Source organism: Martes martes, assembly GCF_963455335.1.
Source record: "Martes martes genome assembly, chromosome: 2".
Taxonomy (NCBI): domain Eukaryota; kingdom Metazoa; phylum Chordata; class Mammalia; order Carnivora; family Mustelidae; genus Martes; species Martes martes.
This window is the reverse complement of record NC_137889.1, coordinates 133,767,715-133,783,685: the sequence shown is the minus strand read 5'-3', so window position 1 is coordinate 133,783,685 and position 15,971 is coordinate 133,767,715. Positions and strand designations below refer to the sequence as shown.

At 38.9% G+C, this 15,971-nt stretch overlaps 1 protein-coding gene across 1 annotated transcript; it reads left to right on the top strand.

Moving 5' to 3' along the window:
* Positions 1–294: 294 nt before the first annotated feature.
* On the top strand, positions 295–14,079 carry PCDH18 (protocadherin 18; the record flags this gene model as incomplete). The annotated part of the gene is made up of 4 exons (XM_080797674.1): positions 295–2,772; positions 3,608–3,696; positions 3,786–3,949; positions 12,129–14,079. 4 exons carry the CDS (start codon positions 295–297, stop codon positions 12,794–12,796), a joined length of 3,399 nt encoding a protein of 1,132 aa, XP_080653800.1. The 3' UTR covers positions 12,797–14,079.
* Between the last annotated feature and the right edge of the window lie 1,892 nt (positions 14,080–15,971).

The following is a 15,971-nucleotide window of genomic DNA, read 5'->3' as shown; positions in this document are numbered from 1 at the left end:
TCCACGAGGGGGGAAACGCGGCGGTGACACGCGCCTGCCTGCAGAGAGGACAGCCAGCCAAACGCACGCAAGGATCGCACTCCGCGCCGCTAGTATCTGGAAGTCGTGACACGGTGTGTATAAAACAAAAGTTTGCGAGCCGTTAATTGCTGTGCTGTATTATTAAGAGACGCTTTCAAGTTTCAAGTACCAAATGTAGCTTAGCTGTAAGTTGCCAAAGGAAGTTGGGGGAATTGCTTTGCTGTTTTAACTTGGTCTGTGTGAGGAATCTCCTAAAACTGACCGAGGTGCCAAATGAATGCTAAAATGCACTTTAGATTTGTGTTTGCACTCCTGATGCTATCTTTCAGCTACGATGTACTGGGCAAGAATCTGAAATACAGGATTTATGAGGAGCAGAGGGTTGGATCAGTAATTGCAAGACTATCAGAGGATGTGGCTGATGTTTTAGTTAAGCTACCTAATCCTTCCACTGTTCGTTTTCGAGCCATGCAAAGGGGAAATTCTCCTCTCCTTGTGGTAAATGAGGATAATGGAGAAATCAGCATAGGGGCTAAAATCGACCGTGAACAACTATGCCAGAAAAACTTGAACTGTTCCATAGAGTTTGATGTGATCACTCTACCCACGGAGCATCTGCAGCTTTTCCATATTGAAGTCGAAGTGCTGGATATTAATGACAATTCTCCCCAGTTTTCAAGATCTGTCATACCTATTGAGATATCTGAGAGTGCAGCAGTCGGGACTCGGATCCCCCTGGACAGTGCATCTGATCCAGATGTGGGGGAAAATTCCCTCCATACATACTCTCTCTCTGCCAATGATTTCTTTAATATTGAGGTCCGGACCAGGACCGATGGCGCCAAGTATGCAGAACTCATAGTGGTCAGAGAGCTCGATCGGGAGCTGAAGTCAAGCTATGAGCTTCAGCTCACTGCCTCAGACATGGGGGTGCCTCAGAGGTCTGGCTCATCCATACTAAAAATAAGCATTTCGGACTCCAATGACAATAGCCCTGCTTTCGAGCAGCAGTCTTATATAATACAACTCTTAGAAAACTCCCCCGTTGGCACTTTGCTCCTTGATCTGAATGCCACTGATCCAGATGAGGGCGCTAATGGGAAGATTGTATATTCCTTCAGCAGTCATGTGTCTCCCAAAATTATAGAGACTTTTAAAATCGATTCAGAAAGAGGACATTTGACTCTTTTCAAGCAAGTGGATTATGAAATCACCAAATCCTATGAGATTGATGTTCAGGCTCAAGATTTGGGTCCAAATTCAATCCCAGCTCATTGCAAAATCATAATTAAGGTTGTGGATGTTAATGACAATAAGCCTGAAATTAACATAAACCTCATGTCCCCCGGAAAAGAAGAAATATCTTATATCTTTGAAGGGGATCCCATTGACACGTTTGTTGCTTTGGTCAGGGTTCAGGACAAGGACTCTGGGCTGAATGGAGAAATAGTTTGTAAGCTTCACGGACATGGTCACTTTAAACTTCAGAAGACTTATGAAAACAATTATTTAATCTTGACGAATGCCACACTGGATAGAGAAAAGAGATCTGAATACAGTTTGACCGTAATCGCTGAGGACAAGGGGACACCCAGCCTTTCTACAGTAAAACATTTTACTGTTCAGATCAATGATATAAATGACAATCCACCCCACTTCCAGAGAAGTCGCTATGAATTTGCAATCTCAGAGAATAACTTGCCAGGGGCCTACATCACCACTGTTACAGCCACAGATCCTGATCTTGGAGAAAACGGGCAAGTTACGTACACAATTTTGGAGAGTTTTATCCTGGGAAGATCCATAACTACATATGTAACCATTGACCCATCGAATGGAGCCATCTATGCCCTCAGAATCTTTGATCATGAGGAAGTGAGTCAGATCACTTTTGTGGTTGAAGCAAGAGATGGAGGAAGTCCAAAGCAACTCGCAAGCAATACCACAGTTGTGCTCACCATCATTGATGAAAACGACAATGTCCCTGTGGTTATAGGGCCTGCGCTGCGCAATAATACTGCAGAAATCTCCATACCCAAAGGGGCTGAAAGCGGCTTTCATGTCACAAGAATAAGGGCAATTGACAGAGACTCTGGTGTGAATGCTGAACTCAGTTGCTCCATCATAGCAGGTAATGAGGAGAATATCTTTTTAATGGATCCACGATCATGTGACATCCATACCAATGTGAGCATGGAATCTGTTTCCTACACAGAATGGGAGCTCTCGGTTATCATCCAGGACAAAGGCAATCCTCAGCTGCATACCAAAGTCCTTCTGAAGTGTGTGATCTTTGAATATGCAGAGTCAGTGACAAGTACAGCCATGACCTCAGTAAGCCAGGCATCTTTGGATGTCTCCATGATTATAATTATTTCCTTAGGAGCAATTTGTGCAGTGTTGTTGGTTATTATGGTGCTGTTTGCCACGAGGTGTAACCGAGAAAAGAAAGACACTAGATCCTACAACTGCAGGGTAGCAGAATCCACTTATCAGCACCACCCAAAAAGGCCATCCAGGCAGATTCACAAAGGGGACATTACCTTGGTGCCAACCATGAATGGCACTCTGCCCATCAGATCTCATCACAGGTCGTCTCCATCTTCGTCTCCGACCTTGGAAAGAGGGCAGATGGGCAGCCGGCAGAGTCACCACAGTCACCAGTCCCTCAACAGTTTGGTGACAATCTCATCCAACCACGTGCCAGAGAATTTCTCATTAGAACTCACCCATGCCACTCCTGCTGTTGAGGTAAGATCATGCCCTACACCAGTTCACTGATCAAGTCAGCTGTTAGTGTTCAGAAGTTGTGTATCTGTTAGTTCTTAAATGTTTCTCTTAAGAAGTAAACAATATTTGAATTAAATAGGGTACAAGTTGCATCATGTGTATGCAGCAAGTATACATACCTTAGTAGGCTGTTTTGTTTTTCTTAAAGAATTTGCTTGCATGTGTTATGTATATGTATAATATTGAAAATTAAACGTGGAGCTCTCAAATGACTATCTGATTAGAGTACCCTTACTTCCCAGATTGAGATACTGGAAGCCGAAAACAAAAGGGCTTATTTGATTCTCAGAATTGTGATTCCTACGAATACCCCCCCAAAAAACAAAAGACTTTTAAAAAACCCACAAAAAAAACAAAACTGGGGCCTCCACAATGCCATCTGAATGCATATCACATTTGTTCAACTTTCAGAATTTTTCTGAGACTATTTTAGCTGCATGTGTTCGAATGTTGTATTTTACAACCTTTTCCACGTATTTTTATAACTGCTCATTTTAATCTGAACTAAAAAATAAAATAAAATAAAGGAAATCAATCTGTTACTTATCAAGGAATTCTCTTTCCAAAAGAAAAAGTCAGTGTATGAGATCATTCAAGTCTCTCTGGGATGGAGTCAGTTATGTGTGGTGGCTGCCTACGTAGTCTGCCACATTCCAGCATGTGTAAATCTTTAAAACAGAGGTAACATGTTCAATTAATTAGGATGAGATAGTGAGCAACTGTTTTTCCTTGCTTAAAGCTTGTGAGACTTTGGGGCTTTGTTTCCAGAAATCAGTTCTGTCTCTTTGGTTTCCAGCAGGTCTCCCAGCTTCTTTCAATGCTTCACCAGGGGCAATATCAGCCAAGGCCAAGTTTTCGAGGAAACAAATATTCCAGGAGCTATAGGTATGAATTATCCTCCTGCTACCTATTGAGTCCCACTAACATGAATGCTGAAGAGTCAAAACCACACTTTCTCTGATTCATCTTTCTAGATATGCCCTCCAAGACATGGACAAATTTAGCTTGAAAGACAGTGGCCGTGGTGACAGTGAAGCAGGAGACAGTGATTACGATTTGGGGCGAGATTCACCAATAGATAGGCTGCTGGGTGAAGGATTCAGTGACCTGTTTCTTACAGATGGAAGAATTCCAGCAGGTAAGAGGGTAGTGATAGATGATAAATCCTTATTTTCAGATCTGCTACACCAATGAAATGAAAAGTTTCTCCCATGCTTCTAATTTTCTTTGTCCTTTGCACTGAAGCGGCTGTCATTTGTACACTATTAGCAATGAACATGACCTGGCACACTTCAGAATAATTTTCTTAAAATTCATATGAAACAGTTGGTAGGGACGGAGTAAGCAGGAGAGCCCAGCAGGACAAGAAGGAAGGAGTGGGGAGAGGAGGACGGAAAACCACACCACTTCATTCCTCTTCCCGCCCCATCCAGGACTGCCGCAGGACACTCTTGAGCAACTCTTTATGAAATTACTGGGTGGTTGTTGTTATTCAAACAGACTGTTTTGGTGCCTCGTGGTGAACCGGACTATAATTTGGAGGACACAAATTTCCTGTGATGGAAACCTACTCACAGAATCAGAGATTAAAATACACTAGAAAATGGTCCACTTCTATCACCAAAAATAGGACAAAGAATGCATCTTTGTAGGTGGTAAACACAGAATATTTTTGCCACCCTTCATTTTCTATCTGCACTATAGTGGAAAAGGAGCAGGAGTTTAAGAGGGGAATTTATAAGTACATAGCTACATGGAGGAGATCCTAGTAAGTTATGAGCCACATTTTCCTTAGAGTCCCCCCTCTCTAAGTTGTGTAGTAGAAACCCTAAACCAACTAGGTAAATCCTGACTACCTCATTGTAGCGACCCTGGTTTTAGAGACTGTAATACTGAATCAACTCTTAGGAACACATAAATGTTGCTTTGGCTACTTATGTTTCTAAATTCCAGGGAATGTTGATCAGATGACTGCCATTTGATAAATGAAAGGAAGGCAGAACTATGACCCATCTGAGTTCCATCAAACATCCGTTTTCTAAATATAGATAAGTAGGAGAGTTTAGGAAATAGTCATGAGACCGCTTCAGAGAGCCACAGAAATGCAGGTTTTCACCGCATGGAAAGTTCTAGCGGTGGTGGTGGTAGTTGCCACCAGTAGTAACCAGCAATGTCCCAGCACTTACCTAGGCCCCATGAGGACATTGGTACCTGCATTCTGTCTCCTAACACTTCGACAGACACAGAAATTAGTCGTGGGGTGGTAGTAAGAGTAGTGTTCTTGTTTTGTTTGTTTTTGTTTAGGTTTGAAAACTGAAGCTTATAAAGGTTAAAAAAAAGTGTCTCAAATCGGGCGGTTTGTACATGGTGGAGGTGGGGTTTGAACCAGTCCCCGCACACATAAACACTAGCCTGGTAAGAGCAATATGAAGGAACAGGTTTTTTTAAAAAACAAGTTCAGTAATGTATTTGTTCTCATATTCTTAAGTGTCACTACCGTCTATGAAATGACTGAATGCTGCCTATTTCATTATGATGGGACAGCACGAGATAGTGCATCTCTGCCAGGATGAATGTATGGCAAGGACTTCTAGTAGCATTGAGGGCTACAGTGTACAGTGTACATGAGAACCACGAGAACACGAGAACATTGTACACGAGAACATTGAGGGCTCTCGTGTACAGTGTACACGAGAACCAATATTTGCACAGTAGTGTCTTTGGTTCTTTGTTTTACTCCTAGATTCCCTGTTTCAAGGAAGAAAATAAATCTCTGAAAATCTAGTGGGATATACACAGCCTCAGAAAACTTGCAATGAAATGAAAGAACCATCTGGCTAAATTTCTATGATTCAATGATACTGATGGCACTCTAATGTTAAATATTGATCCCTAATTTTGAATAATGTGATTTCCTAAATTACATTATTTCATAGAACAGAAAAGTAATATAATGGTCATAACATCAGTATTATATTATAATAAGTTATTTTTTAAATTGTATGAAGTCTGTTCATTGAAATTTTAATTTATTGGCATAGGTAAAAGGAAAATAACTTTCCCTATTTAGACAACTTTACCATTTGGGGGCCTAAATGGCGCCTAAAACCCTTTTTATTTCTGAAATTGTGTAGCTGTAAACAGCTAACCTGTTTTAAACAAAGACAAGATATCTCTTTCACTCTTTCAAAGATACCAACACCAGATATGTTCATGGCAAGAGAGTTATCTAATGCTTGTATTAAAAAAAATAAGATAAAAAATGTAAATAAAGCCATTGAGGAAATAATGGGTAGATATAAAGTCTAGGTAATAGTAAGTTTTATTTAGTGAATAGCTTTAAACTCCTTATAAGTTATCATTTCTTTTCAAAGTGGGAGGTTCACTTTTATATTATCAGTAATAACACAACTTAATATATAGATAGCCCTTTAAAAAATTCCACATTTACATAATTATACTTAATCTAGGTGTCTAGCAGGAGAGCTATATTGCTGGTACGTGGTGTTGTTTTATAATAGATACATTTCTTTCTTACTGGCCATTTGCGTCCATGTGGAGAAAGCATTCTGGTGGCATAGAGCACTGGGATATTACCAGTGATTTTATAAAGTATTTTAAGCCTTATTCATGTCTGGCTAGTATGGAAAGAAATGAGCATATTGAGTATTTATACAGAGATAACCGTCCTTTAATTATGACCATCATTCTGATTGTACTTCAACCATTTTCTGGTTTATTACTCATTCTGGCCGTTTCTGCCAGCATGTTAGGGTTTAAAACTTGTGCTGTGTAAACTTATATTCCCAGGAAATAACCCAAGTAGGAAAAAAAAAATGCAAGTCCACATCTGAATGCCATTAACAGAATCAGTGCAGTTTTCAAAAGCATGTATATTTTTAGGACTTAAGTGTCTTATTCCAACTATTTTTCTGCACTGAACTGTGATCAAATATAGATTATGTTATGTTGCATTGCCTGCCAACAAGGTCATTTCTGGTCATCCATTCTATTAATTCCCACAGAAATATCCTGCATTCTGAGCAGTAAAATCAGCAAGCATTTTTGTCTGTTAGCTCATGTTTGTCAACATACTTTCTTCCTTACTCATTCAACTTTGAACTACAGTGCTACACATATTCCTGCAAAATTTCCATTTTCCCAATCTATCAGCTGCACCAGAATGATTTAAAAAGGCTTTTGATTTTGTTTCTTGTGATACTCCTTTATTAGGCTCATTCCACTTTTTATTCATCTGCCATCTGTGATTACTTAACTCAAACATTTCTCTTTAAATCCATGTTCTGTCCATTGTCATGGCTGGTATCCCAGTTCTGGCCTTTCTTCCACGGCTGGTTTACTGTACCAGCACATAAGCCGATATTCACTCTCTAGCACCTCCTGCGTTCATTAAATATTTCTTTTATGCAGCTTGAACAACTTTTCAGAATGTTTTAATTTACATTTTTTTGGTTCAAAATCAGTAATTGACTTTTGTTGCCCAGCAACACCTAATAAAACTACTTGCCTTGGCATTCCAAGGCCAATAAAACCCACTCCTAGCTTATTAACTCTCCATTTTGGTGCTTTTTTTTCTTTCTTTCTTCCTTCCTTCCTTTCTTTCTTTTTTTTTTTTTTTTAATCTTTTGCAATGGGCAGAACCATCTCTTCACATAACACACCAGTCCTTTGCTCATGTTGCCTTTCTTCCTGAAACAATTAGTTTCTCTTCACCACGTCTGAGACATGGTCAGCTCTCAAAATTTGTTTCAAGTTTGTCTTCCTTTAACTACTGCAACCTCCAGTTTCCCCCCCTTTTTTCCTTTCTTGCCATGCCCTCAGCATCACACAGCCTGGCACTCTAACTGGGCATTTAGGGCATCACGTGTTACACTTGACTCAGAACTGGGTCGGAAACCATTTGAGGACAGGGAGCTATCATAATGACTTTGCCTATGGCAGGCTCTGAAGATGTAACCGATTGGTGACTCAATAACTAATGGCTTGATAGGAGTTAGACCCAGGGTTTTTATCTCTTCTTACGTTAGGTCTGATCTATAAGATATAGTACAATCACAAACTTGATAGTCCTGTGGAGTTCTCTGCTTCCTTACCTCCCTCCCCTTCCCAGAGGAATTTTAACCACCTGGCTGCTTCCAAGAAGAGACAGAAAGATTAGCCACATGCACCCATTGCCAGTAAGTTCTAACTTACTGGATGTGGTGTGAAACCTCTGTGGCCCTGAATTATGTGTATACTGAGAATGTTTTAAATAGTTGAATCTCCAGGGAAAAGGTTGAAAATATCAATGAAACAGAAAATACCCTATTCTGTGCCACTGCCCCCATCTCTATTAATTTTCCCCAACCTTCTCTCCATTAGTTTTGCTTCATCCATTTTTCCTACTTTATGAATTTGAAAAAAGGTATGTTAATTTATTATTTTATAATGAAAGTTTCACTTATTTACTGCAAAGTTGATAAATAGCATTCCCTGTTTTAAAAATTCCTGTAATTAAATTACTTTTGAACAGGGACTACCATTTTAATCATCCAGGTTGTATTTTTGGCTGTATGTTCATTATATTCAGGTCTTTAGAAAGTTGATCATATGCAGGATTCCTAGAAGCCTATGTAATTTTTCTTCCCCCATCATTAAATATTAAAAGAAAACAAAATCAATCAAACAATCAATCAAACAATTAAGTCCTTCCCACAGAGTTAAAGGCCGGAAAACAAATGAAAGGTGTCATCAGATCTATTCCCCTTCCTTCTAACAGGATGTGTATAAGACAAAATAGACAGATCTCCTTTCCATTTTCAGAGACCCGGGGAATCAGGGAAAAAACTTCATTACCACTTTGAGAATTATTTCACTGCTGAGAAAACCTCATGGCTATTAAGGCATTCCAATTACTTTCAACTCCTTTTGGTTTTTGTCCACATTAAATGATGAGCGATAATTGGTGAGTTTTTCCAAGCAGTAATAATGCATGAAGTCAGTACATCTAAACATGCTTTTATTCTTTCTTTCTTTTTTTTTTTTTTTTGAGATTATTTATTTATTTATTTATTTGATAGACAGAGATCACAAGTAGGCAGAGAGGCAGGCAGAGGGAGAGGAGGAAGCAGGCACCCCGCTCAGCAGAGAGCCCAACTCCGGGCTCGATCCCAGGACCCTGAGACCAGGACCTGAGCTGAAGGCAGAGGCTTTAACCCACTGAGCCACCCAGGCGCCCCAACATGCTTTTATTCTTAAATCATATATCCTTATTTAAACTTAGCCTTTCCTCACTCCAAAAGTACACAAGGATTCTCAGTATTTGCCCTTTGTCTTACCCCCCAGTTAGCACTCACTCTATCTCTGCATTTTCCCTACTCTTTTTCTATTTTTAGCTTTCCTGCCAATCAGACTTTTGTTCTCACGCGGTATACTTGCTGTCATTTTTGCAGATAAGCACCTTCTCTATTAAGAACTGAGGTCCAGGGGCGCCTGGGTGGCTCAGTGGGTTAAAGCCTCTGCCTTCGGCTCAGGTCAAGGTCTCAGGGTCCTGGGATTGAGCCCCACATCGGGCTCTCTGCTCGGCAGGGAACCTGCTTCCTCCTCTCTCTCTGCCTGCCTCTCTGCCTACTTGTAATCTCCGTCTATCAAATAAATAAATAAAAATCTTAAAAAAAAAAAAAAAAAGAACTGAGGTCCAGGGGCACTGGGTGGCTCAGTGGGTTAAGCCTCTGCCTTCAGCTCAGGTCATGATCCCGGGGTCCTGGGATCGAGCCCCACATCAGGCTCTCTGCTCAGCGGGGAGCCTGCTTCCCCCTCCCCCTCTGCCTGCCTCTCTGCCTACTTGTAATCTCTCTGTCTATCAAATGGATAAATAAAATCTTTGAAAAAAAAAAAGGAAAAAAAGAAAAAAAAAAAGAAGAAAGGGAAAAAAAAGGAAAAGAAAAAGAAAAAGAAGAAAGGGGAAAAAAAAGGAAAAGAAAAACAAAACAAAACAAAACAAAACTGAGGTCCAGAGTTGATGAGGTATAAAACTGAGCTATCTCCACAGTTTAAGTGATGAAGGGCAGTGACTTCCACCTTTTCAAGGAAGTCCTCTATATGTCTTTTTTTTTTTTTTAACAGAGGGAGGGAGGGTAGGTGCAGGTAGGTAAAAGGGGAAACACAGAGAGAGAACTTAAACTGGGCATGGAGCCGGCATGGGGCTCAATCTCACAACCCTGAGATTACGACCTGAGCTGAAATCAAGACTTGGACACTTAACAGACTGAGTCACCCAGGTGGCTCATTTCTCTTTTTCCGAAAGGAAACATTAACTCTTCACTTTCCTTTTTTAGTATATAAATCTTTTTTATAATTTTATTTTACTGCATAAGAACTCTGTAACACGTGATCTACCCTCTTAGTAAAATTTTAATTATACAATACAGTATTGTTAACTATAGGTACAATGTTGTATAGCAGATCTCCACAACTTACTCTTCTTGCTTAACCAAAACTTGATACCCATTGATTAGCAGTCCCCCATTTCCTCAACCCCCCAGCACACACACACCTTCTAGCAACCACCATTCCACTCTTGGATTCTATGAGTTTTCCATTTTAGATACCTTATATACATAGAATCATGCAGTATTTGTCCTGACTTACTTCACCAAGTATAATGTCCTCAAGATTCATCCATGTTGTCACATAATATAGACTTTTCTTCCTACTTTAAGGCTAAATAACATTCCATGGTATGCGTATACTACATTTACTCTATCCATTCATTTGTTGGTGGTCATTCACGTTGTTTTCCCATCTGGCTATTGTCAATAGTGCTGCAGTGAACAGGGAAGGGCCAATATCTCTTTGAGATCTTAATTTCAATTCTTTTGGGTAAATACCCAGAAGTGGGATTGCTAGATCATATGGTAGTTACATTTTTAGTTTTTTGAGGAACTTCCATATTGTTTTTCATAGTGGCTGCACCATTTGTATTCTTAGCAACAGTGTACAAGTATTCTAATTTCTCCACATCCTTGCCAACATTTATTATTTTTTTATAACAGCCATCCTGACAATTTGAAGTGATATCTTATTGTGGTTTGATATGCATTTCCCTGATAATCAGAAAATATACAGTGAATGCTTATTCTATGCAGACACTTCACCTGGTAATGGGGATTACATAGACTACTTGCTTCCCTTGATAAAGGATTTGACATTGTTCAAGAGTCATCCTTTTTTGCAATAATTTGGGAAGAAGAGAAATCTTTCCGAAGTGGTCAGATCTAGAGAATTAGCTCTGAATTGATAGGTATGGTTGTTACCAATCCAGTTGTCACTCAAATGTAAGATAACTACTTTGTATTTTCTGCATTCTGTCTCTGGCTCTAAAATAAAATCATGATACTGAAGAGACCTAATTTTCAGAGAAAGAGATAGATGGTTTGTGGAGTATATTTTACATTTTTGCATTTCTTCATTGTTGTGTAATTTAGTTATATTTGGCAAATTTAGAAATTTTTCTCCTCTTTATTTTCTGCTTCTCTAATACCACCTATTATTTTCTGTGAGTGTGGCCACTCACATTCCAATAGGGCATTATAACAACTGGAAGAGATAACCAATGGATTTTTTGGAACTGTTCAGCTTTTGATGACTTTTCCATCTATTTGACTTTCAAACCTTTAAAAGAAGTCTTCGTAACAGACTAGGGATGCCTGGTAGTTGAGGATAATTTGCACTGCTATTTTAAATAATCCAGAATACTTTGGAGAGAGATTAATAAGGATAATGACCTGATAGCTTATTATATTCCCAATACCTCCATTAAAAGTAAAGTTGGTCAGATAAACCTCAATATCTAGAAAGCTACTCATAGGTATTACTCAAAAATTATCTGGTGGCATTCTAAAATTATGGATTTCACTTTACAGTCCTGGGTTTTCAAGAATTTATGTTCAGCAAACATTCCATCACCCATACCTTTGCTCCTTTTCAGTCATCCTCATGTATAAGTTATAAATCCATTTTCTCATTACGTGAGTAGCAGAAATAATATTCCTGGGAAGTATGTGAGTCATAACCCTCCTTTCCTTATTTGATAAACAGGAAAAAAAAAAAAAAGAAAAGAAAAAAAAAAGTCCATATAAATGATACTCAAATCCGTAAGTGTAGTCCATTTAGCGTATAAAATAACAGGTGAGTATCATGCTCGCCGTTTAAAACTGTCTCTTTTTACTTTTTTAAAAAATGGAATTACCTTCTTTTCTATCATTTGGAGTTACGCTGAGTATGATCATGAATCCCTGTTGTTTTCCTCGGTGTAGCTATGCGGCTTTGCACGGAGGAGTGCAGGGTCCTGGGACACTCCGACCAGTGCTGGATGCCACCGCTGCCCTCGCCGTCCTCCGACTATCGGAGTAACATGTTCATTCCGGGCGAGGAGTTCCCAGCACAACCGCAGCAGCAGCATCCGCATCAGAGTCTTGAGGAGGACACCCAGCCCGCGGATTCTGGGGAGAAGAAGAAGAGTTTCTCCACCTTTGGGAAGGACTCCCCGAACGACGAGGACTCCGGGGATACCAGCACATCCTCTCTGCTCTCGGAAATGAGCAGCGTGTTCCAGCGCCTCTTGCCCCCTTCCCTGGACACCTATGCTGAGTGCAGCGAGGTGGATCGGTCCAACTCTCTGGAGCGCCGCAAGGGGGCGTTGCCCGCCAAGACTGCGGGTTACCCGCAAGGTGTGGCCGCCTGGGCAGCCAGTACGCATTTTCAAAACCCCACCAACACCTCTGGTCCCCCTCTTGGAACTCACTCCAGTGTGCAGCCTTCCTCGAAATGGCTGCCGGCCATGGAGGAGATCCCCGAAAATTATGAAGAAGATGATTTTGACAATGTGCTCAACCACCTCAACGACGGGAAACACGAACTCATGGATGCCAGTGAGCTAGTGGCTGAGATTAACAAACTGCTTCAAGATGTCCGCCAGAGCTAGGAGATTTTAGCGAAGCGTTTTTGTTTTCCATATGTGTGGAAATAGGGGACAGAGAAGACCCTGAAAGAACTGGCATTGCCGAATAGTTGCATTTATCATAAATGTGTCTGTGTATATTGAATATTAAATACTGTATTTTCGTATGTACACAATGCAAGTGTGATTATTTTAATCTGTATTTTAAAAATACATTTGTACCTTATATTTATGTGTAATTTAACAGACAAATTTTATTTTTTTACTCCCATGACAAACATGTCTTTCCTAATCATGTAGAAACTAGCCACTGTTCAAATAGGATATATAGTCAACCACAAAGTATGAAGGCACTGTGTAGATTAGTTACGTTGGGGAAGAAATTGCTGTGCTGTGGGAACAACCCCACTAAAGCATTATATGATTCTTAGTTTCATTAAGTGATCCAGTTTCTTTTTACAGTACTTTAAAAATAAAATTACGCATCAATAAAAATGTTAAACTATTTTATTATTATTATTTTCGCTGCTCTCTTCTAGTTCTGATAGTTCAATTACAGCAGAATTGAAACATGAGGTGAAATTTCATTTTAGGGCTGGGAAGTGTTTTTCACAGACAATGATGAAAATAGGGCTAGAGCCAATGCTTCCCAACCCCCAGGGCCCTACTATTCTGGGGCATCACACTGGCCTGTTCTTGAGAATATTTCTCCTGAAGTATTATTGTCTATTTGTAATCAAGGTAAACGATGAATTTCATTCCGTCCTTGTAACAGTAGACATGCTCCAAGGAAATGGAGTCTGTCCTATAAATGGGTTAACAGTATGTATTCTAACAGCAAAAGGTATTAGTGGACGAAGACGGTTATGTCAGTGTCCCTCCTAGGGTAGTAAATGTAAGTGATTTATTATGAAACTGTTCTATTTGAATCTTCTCTCCTTCAGAAAACTTGAACATTTTTATCTTTTGCAATGTTTTTGTTATAACTATTCACTTTTAGCTTTTGTCATCAGTGCATGATCTCATATTTTTGCTTTTATTTTTAGTATAAGAATGTTTTTTAAAATTATGATTTTTGTTACTGCAGTTCTGTTGTATTTGTTGTGTGACAAACAACAAATTCTTTAATTATTGTGCTGTTATCTCTCTGTGTGGAATGCTTTGGTAAAGGAGATCATTATTATGACTGTTCTCATTTATGACCAAGCTTCTATTAATGTTATTTCTATGAATACACTATCTTGATTGTACGCTCCAAAAAATTTTGCTGTCAATGAAAATAAAAGAAAAAGTAAAGCTAAAGAACTGTCCATAAATCAGAGTCCTGGTCTACATATAAGTTCAAAAGCTTTGCATGAAACATATCTGTCATGAGAGAATAATTCAATGTTGAATTTTGAGTGATACAGAGGAAGTTTTCAGCTGGCTTGGCAAACAAGAAAAACACAATGGAAAAGGAATGAATTTGAGACCTGTAATGGGAATGAAAGAAGTCTACGGTATTCCCAGTAGACTGAAGAATTTAAATGCATTTGAAGTGTAAAGAAAAAAAAAGAATAATCAAATAGTAACCACTTGAACATTTTTCAAATTAAAAAAAAAAAAAAATCTCAGAACATTTTGTATTAAGTTGGGTCAAAAAAAGATGGCTTACAATGTTTCCAAGAGGTGAAAATATCATCCTCCTTGGTTTACTAGCAGAGAATTGAAATATGAAGAAAGTTAAATAGCCTCAAAAAGGCTAAACTCAGATATTTTAAATCTCAAATGAGCACCACATCAAATAGATATTTTATGTCTTCTGAAAGGCACATTTTCCTTTATAGGAGGGATTTCAGTTACAAGGGAAATTTCCATTTATTTTTCAGTATATTACACACACAAATGCTAACCACATTTAAAAATTTTTTTTTCAAATTCACTTCCTTTCAGTACATATTATCATTAAAAATTTTTCATGGCTTCGCTGTTCTTAATTTAAAGCACCACTAGAAATTAGGAAGCAGAGATGGAAATCAACATTTAAGTAATGCAAAGTAAATAAAATGCAATACTATATTAAATACAAAACCTTTGTGTATTGTCTGTATAGTAAATTTTCCATGTTTCAGACTCTTGCCACTCCAGCCTTCTCCACTCACTATGGCTTTCCAGATGGAAGGGTAAAGGGGATATTAGTGCAAGATTTTCACTTTTCGCTCCTGTTCCTTTCACAGATACTATAATCTCAGTGAAAGCTCAACTCTCTGGTGCTTTCATAGCAATTTAACCTTTTATCAAGTTTACATTTTCTCTTCTTGGATACCTTGCCCCTCTTCAGACTGAAACAACTGAAAAGCACTTAAACCAAGGAGGTTCTTTTTGATTTCTTAATCCCTTTGTCCCCATTCAGTTCCTTTAAATGTTCTTCAGTGATCAAGAGAGAGACAAAGGCAGGAGCAGAGGGAGGGACAGAGGGAGAGGGACGAGCAGATTCCCCACTGAGCAGGGAGCCTGACGCCTGACTTGGGGCTTGATCCCAAGACCCCAACCAAGATCATGACCTGAGCCAAAGTCAAAGGCTTAACTGATTGAGCCACCCAGGCACCCCAGTGATAATCTTCTATTAATTAATAGGACCATCTTCAAAAAATGTAATTCAATACTGAATCTGTTGCTTAATAAATCTTTTAAATGTTTATTTATAGGATGATTAGAAATGGCTTTATTCAAATCTTATAGGTTATTAACATTGTTATTCATTTATTGTTTCTTTCTTTCTTAGTATTTAGCAGATGATACTTGTGACTTTATTAATTATTTAAATTCTTTCTCCTTCTGTCATACATCTATCAAATTTACCACTTACCAATAGATAACTATTTAGGCAAAAAACGATTAAGGTACTCTTACTGGAGTTACTGAAGAAGTGTCATTTGTGAAAGAACTTTAGAATCCTTGTTTCATTGCTTTGATACCAGCTAATGTCAGAAAATATTCAAAACTGAGTTTGAATTATTAACACATTAAAATTCAAACATGGTCAGGTATTGCCTGACATAACAACTCTCAGTCCTCCATGAAATCACAGAACTGGACCCACACAGTTCAGGTAATTTGCCAAACTATTGAAAAGGTTTTGATATTCCTGCTTCTACTGAATATACACCGTGAATGTATCATCACAGTACCAAAAATTGGGAATGCACTGAACTCTGAA